General features: G+C 44.3%; 1 protein-coding gene across 1 annotated transcript; it reads right to left on the minus strand.

Moving 5' to 3' along the window:
• Positions 1–310: 310 nt before the first annotated feature.
• On the minus strand, positions 311–1252 carry LOC136635337 (olfactory receptor 10V1-like). The gene has a single exon (XM_066610465.1). The coding sequence runs from the start codon at positions 1250–1252 to the stop codon at positions 311–313; it is 942 nt and encodes a 313-aa protein (XP_066466562.1).
• Between the last annotated feature and the right edge of the window lie 4317 nt (positions 1253–5569).

Here is a 5569-nt window from a genome sequence, read left to right on the forward strand (position 1 = left end):
TCTTCACAACAACCCTGTGAGGTAGGTTAGGTTGAGAGATAGTGACTTGTCCAAGATCACCCAGGAATCTTCATGGTTGAGCAGGGACTTGAACCCTGATCTTGCAGGTGTAAGAACCACTACACTGTCCTGGTTTTCCATAGAGGCAGTTCACATGCTCAGTTGTGAATTATCACATGTTGTGTGATTGAGTGACATGATACTGAGTGATTTGGCAAATCAGCTTTCAGTTCCATGAGACCTATTATACACTTGGCTAGTATCATGTGTTCCCATTATGCTGCAACACTCATTAGTGCATCCAAAGTTCTCATTGGGACAATGTTTTCTTTTTCAGAACTCTGTGCAGTGCATCTTTCAGCTCTTTATTCCTCATGCTATAGATCAAGGGGTTCAGTACAGGAGTGACAAAAGTGTAGACCACAGACACTACCCGACCTTCCTCTGGTGAGTAGCTGGAACTGGGGCGTAAGTATATTAAACTTCCACAACCGTATTGTAAGAGAACAACCATTAAGTGAGAAGAACATGTGGAGAAAGCCCGTTGCTGGCCTGCTGCAGAGCGGATATGCAAGATGGCCATCACAATGAAAACATAGGAGATGCAGACTAGGATGAAAGGGACAGTCAGTATTATGGCACTGATAATGAAGAGGGTAGCCTGGTGGGCCTGTGTGTCACTACATGCTAGCTTCAAGACTGCAGGAAAGTCACAGAAAAAATGATTGATCTCATTGTTGCCACAGAATGGAAGGCATAAGATCAAGATGGAGAGTTGAATGCCAAACAAACAACTCATGGTCAATGTCCCAGCTACAAGACTCACACACACTTTCCAGCTCATAATGACCATATAGCGCAATGGGTGACAAATTGCCACATATCGGTCATATGCCATGACAGACAACAGGATACAGTCAGCACCTCCCAAGAAGATAAAGAAAAACATCTGTGTGCCACATCCAGCCAAAGAGATGGAGATTTTCCTCGCAGAAGCAAGATTGACCAGGGTGAGTGGGGCAATGACACAAGAGTATGCGATCTCCAAAATGGCCAAGTTAGCCAAGAAAAAATACATGGGAGTGTGGAGGGAGCGTTCAGCACGGACAATGAGCACAACCACAGAGTTCCCAAAGAGACTCAGGAGGTACAAAACCAGAAAAACCCAGAAAATCAGCACCCGCATTTCTGGGAGGGTTGAGAAAGGATGGAAATGAAAATGTGTCAATCTGGTGTGATTTTCACTCTCCATGTATGATCTGGTACAAGAAGGGAGAGGCTCAATTAGCTGCCGTTACACCAGATTACTCACTGCCAATTCCAACAAGGCACATCAATTAATTCCTAAAACATACAGTGAACCAAGTTGTCATTGAAGGGAAGAACTCACCCTTTCGGCAAATGAAGATAAATATTTGGATGTCAGCTGGAAAGACAATAGTTGTCTTTTTTAGTTGTACAGTACAAACAATCCAGACATTTCAGTTAATGCTTCTGCAGACAATGATGAATACATTTTAAAGTGAGAACTGTGTAGAACACTTTATATGTTGCAAGGACTTCTTGTACCAAAGCTTTTCATGGATGAGCCTCAAGGCGAGCTTCATTTCCCCACTCTCTTCTATACCACCAGTTAACTTTTTCCTGCTCTGTTGCTACACGTTTATTATTTTTTATTATCTGCTACTTTTCCCTTCCACTTTAACAATGGCTGGTTTTACTGATATTTCTTGCAAACCACCCAGGGTAGAAATGTTAAATCAACAAGGAAGCCCTTATTGTTAACTTCCTATACCCTTTATCCTGTTTAGGATAAACTTTATTTGCATGGCAGACATCCTTGGCAGACAGCACTACTGATATCAGTGAACTCACTTCTGTATCCATGGGTTTAGGATCAGGTTGTGAGACTGCAAGCTAAATCCCATCTCGATTCTGTACTGCATTCGGTGTCATCTTTGATACTAAACAAATGATACACCAGCATTAATGTAGCTGTTATTTGCCTGAGCTCAGGATTTGCTCCCTGAAAATAACACATGTTATACTTACCTTTACTTCTCTTCATTATGAGAATTAATCAGCACTCCATCCAAAGGTAGTGGCAAGTAAGTGCCATTCCTTTGTTTTTAAAGGAACAACTCATGACAACTAACAGTTTGTTGTATTACGCATTTGCAAACCATACTTAGAGTGATAAAATAGCGCTGGATAGAATTTTCTACACAATTGTCCCTCATTCACTCAGTACTTCAGAGTGGAGTGGGATGAGTGGGATACAGCCTATTTTTTTCCCTAAAAAGAAAAGTCCAAAATGTAAACTGGTGGTGCATTGTCCATCATTTCAGTGTTGTGCCTCAAGTTTTCACTGGAAAACAATGAAGGTAAAAGATGCACAAAAATAAATGTATCACACTAAGGGCGCAATCCTAACCTGATGTCAGGCCAGCCCAAGTCCCTGGGGCCAGCCTGGGAGGGTTGCAAACATGCTGTAAAGCACATTTGTGCCTCCGTGGGAGGAAGCCAGGCTGGCGCTCCCAGAAGCGCCGGCCTGCGGAGGCTGACGGAGACCTCCATGCCAGCTTCCTCCCAGCTCCTTGCGTTGGCTCGGATGAGCCGATGCAAGGGTGACAGGAAGGCGTGGGGGAGGCGGGGTGGAGGAGGAAGGGTGTGTTCCTGGGTGGGGGGAGAGAGGGCAATGGGCGGCCCTGGGGACAGGCATGTGGGGTGCGGGAGGCAGGGCAGTTATGCCGGATTCCAACCCCTGTCCCCAGGGAGAAGGGAGCAGCTTCAAGTTGCTCCACTCTCCTCGGACTTGAGCCATCTCTTGGGGTGGTGCAAGTCCGAGGCGATCCATAGGCGCCAGCAGCCCTTAACCAGGGGTAAGGGGAAAGGTTTCCCCTTGCCTCTGGCTAAGCCGCTTCTGGCCACAATCCTGCGCTGGATACAGCGCAAGCCTCCTGGCTTGCCTGTTCCAGAGCAAGTTAAGACTTCACCCTAAATCAGGATGCAAAACCTTTTTTTGGATGTGCCTAACCTTTTTTTTATGCCACATAAAAAGTTCCATCATAAAACCACATAATTTTTTCAGAATCAAAAATATTTCTCTAGAATATCATCCATATATGACCAGCCCTCCATCCCCCTCACTACCCCTGTGAAGATATGAAGCTATCTTCTACTGGGTCCATCTTAATCTATTAGTTCACACTACATCAATATTATCTACATGGATGTTCAACAACATCCAAGATCTCTCCCACCTTCTCTGGAGATATCAGGGACTGAAACTGTGAACTTCTGCATGCAAAGCAATTTCTCAGATACCATGAACTGCAGCCTTAACAGCATTCATCCTGAGCATTCTCACAACTAGCTCACTGTCAATGGCAGACACTTTGTCCAAACTCACAGATGCAAGCATAAACAGCCCAATCCTTTGTATATTTACTCAGAAGCAAATCCTGCTGTATTCAGTGAGGTTTTGTCCCAGGTAAGTGTGCAAAGGATTGCAGACTAAGAGCCAATCCTATCCAACTTTCCAGCACAGATGCAGGCACAATGCAGACTCAAAGTAAGGGAACAAATGTTCCTATACCTTGAGGAGGCCTCTGTGACTGCCTCCGCACCACAGGATACAGTGCATGCCCCATTGGCACAGCAGCACTGGTACTGGAAAATTGGATAGGATTGTGCCCTAAGATTCTAATTCTAATTTAAATTATTGATCAGGTGACAACAGTTTTTTACTTGATGTCAGCATATAGCATTTTTTGCAAAGTACCAGGGCAATCTTTCATACCTGTTATCAAATATAACAGCAGCTGCAGCTATCCTTTCTTCACAGTCCTGAATATTTCTGGCTCAGAGGGCTTTATTTAACTTCCAAAGTCCTTGGGGAAGGGGCTGAGCTAATCATGACACCTTTCACACAGTCGTTAGGAAAGTAACACTCATGAGACCTGAGTGAAAAATAAAAACTTCATTACAGCCATCTCCATTTCTGGATAGCCCTTCAAATTTGACAGGTTGGTCCTATTTGATGTACATTTTTCACCACTTGCACACTAGTCATTTTCTCTGCTATTCCAAGGCAGATGTAAATCAGAAAGCCAATGACAAAGACGGTGAGGGCATTGGGGATTCCGGGACTTGAATTCTGGACTCTTATACTCTGAAGCCAGGCCCTCCTAATGAGTGGTATGGAAGGTTATGTACTTAGACCAAAAAGACCAAAGGGTGGGCAACATCAAGCCCAGCAATTGGTCAGGTATGCTGTAAATATGAGGAGCAAAGCCTTCTGCTTTTCTCTGATCAACAAAGCCGTGTCTTTTCCCTGCTGAATTTCAGATGCCTTGGATTCAACAGCCCATATTCCAGCATTCAAGTATGGTTGCCCATTGCTCCAGGCTCACTGTGACAATGTTTAAGAACTGACGTGTCTGGGTCAAGATCAGTTCATGCCACCGACAGAGTGGTTATTGAAATCAGTCGGCAAATTTTTGAAAGCATTCTTGGATCCAGCTGGATCTCTGAGCCCCTGAACCATTTGAATCAATCTGTGGTCACTGCAGAGGTTACAATAGATTATGATCCTAGCATTTATAACAGGGATGGCCAAACTGCGGCTCACAAGCCACATACAGCTCTTTGACATGTAATGTGCAGCTCTTCGAAATATGTTGGGTGAAGTCTTTTTTGCATCACAACTAAAATAAAATGTAAAATGTTTTTAACTTTATAATTATTTACCAAGTATAAACTGAGAGTGCACTGGACTAAACAGGTTTAATGTTCACAGTGAGTAAAAATATTTTCAAATGTAAATAGTTCTTCAATATTGTGGCTTTCAAACAGCTGAAGTTTATCCTATGTGGCTCTCACGTTAAGTAAGTTTGATCACCCATGTTTATAATGTAGTGGCACAGGCAATGCACATACACTTCCAGGCAGTGTTCCCTTAAGCTGTGTGGCCACCAAATTCCGTAAAGCTCAGAGCTTGACTTTCCAGAAATCCACAGATTATGTATGATGCCATTGCTGAGCATCCAGAGATGCTGCCGCCCAGCTGTCAATGGAGTTCCTGCACTGGTATGGACCCCTTAGCGGGAACTCTGCTCCCAGGGCCAACCCACAGATGAGACGACCTGAAAGCCTTGCATCAAACAAGTTCAGGGAAGCAGCAAAATGAGGAATAGTATCCCACATCTTCTTGCCACTTCCGGTCGCCTACCATTGATGGAGGTGCTCCAGTTCATGTTCTGAACTGCTTCTTCCTTGCTCAAAGTGAGCTGTAAGAGGATCCAGGTAGCAACAGCCTATTTTGTCCTCTTCCTTATTTATTAGGGGAAGGGAGTGGAGAAGGGCATTTTGCGCAGCATATTCTAGTGGCTGGGAGCAGTGACTGGACCTGTCTCCATTTGCATACTTTCTGTTTCTAGTCCACTGCTGAAGAACAACTCTGGAATAAGACCTGTGACATGTGTTGGTCCAGTAGTGTACTGCTACAGCCCCATGATTGTCATAGTGAGCGTGCATTGTACAGTGGGGTACTGTACAGTGTTCCCAG

This window comes from Tiliqua scincoides, chromosome 1 (genome assembly GCF_035046505.1).
Source record: "Tiliqua scincoides isolate rTilSci1 chromosome 1, rTilSci1.hap2, whole genome shotgun sequence".
NCBI lineage: Eukaryota > Metazoa > Chordata > Lepidosauria > Squamata > Scincidae > Tiliqua > Tiliqua scincoides.

What these genes read in the sequence shown, in the direction of transcription:
- LOC136635337 (XM_066610465.1), bottom strand. Translation starts at nt 1,252, where the DNA reads ATGGAGAGTGAAAATCACACCAGATTGACACATTTTCATTTCCATCCT.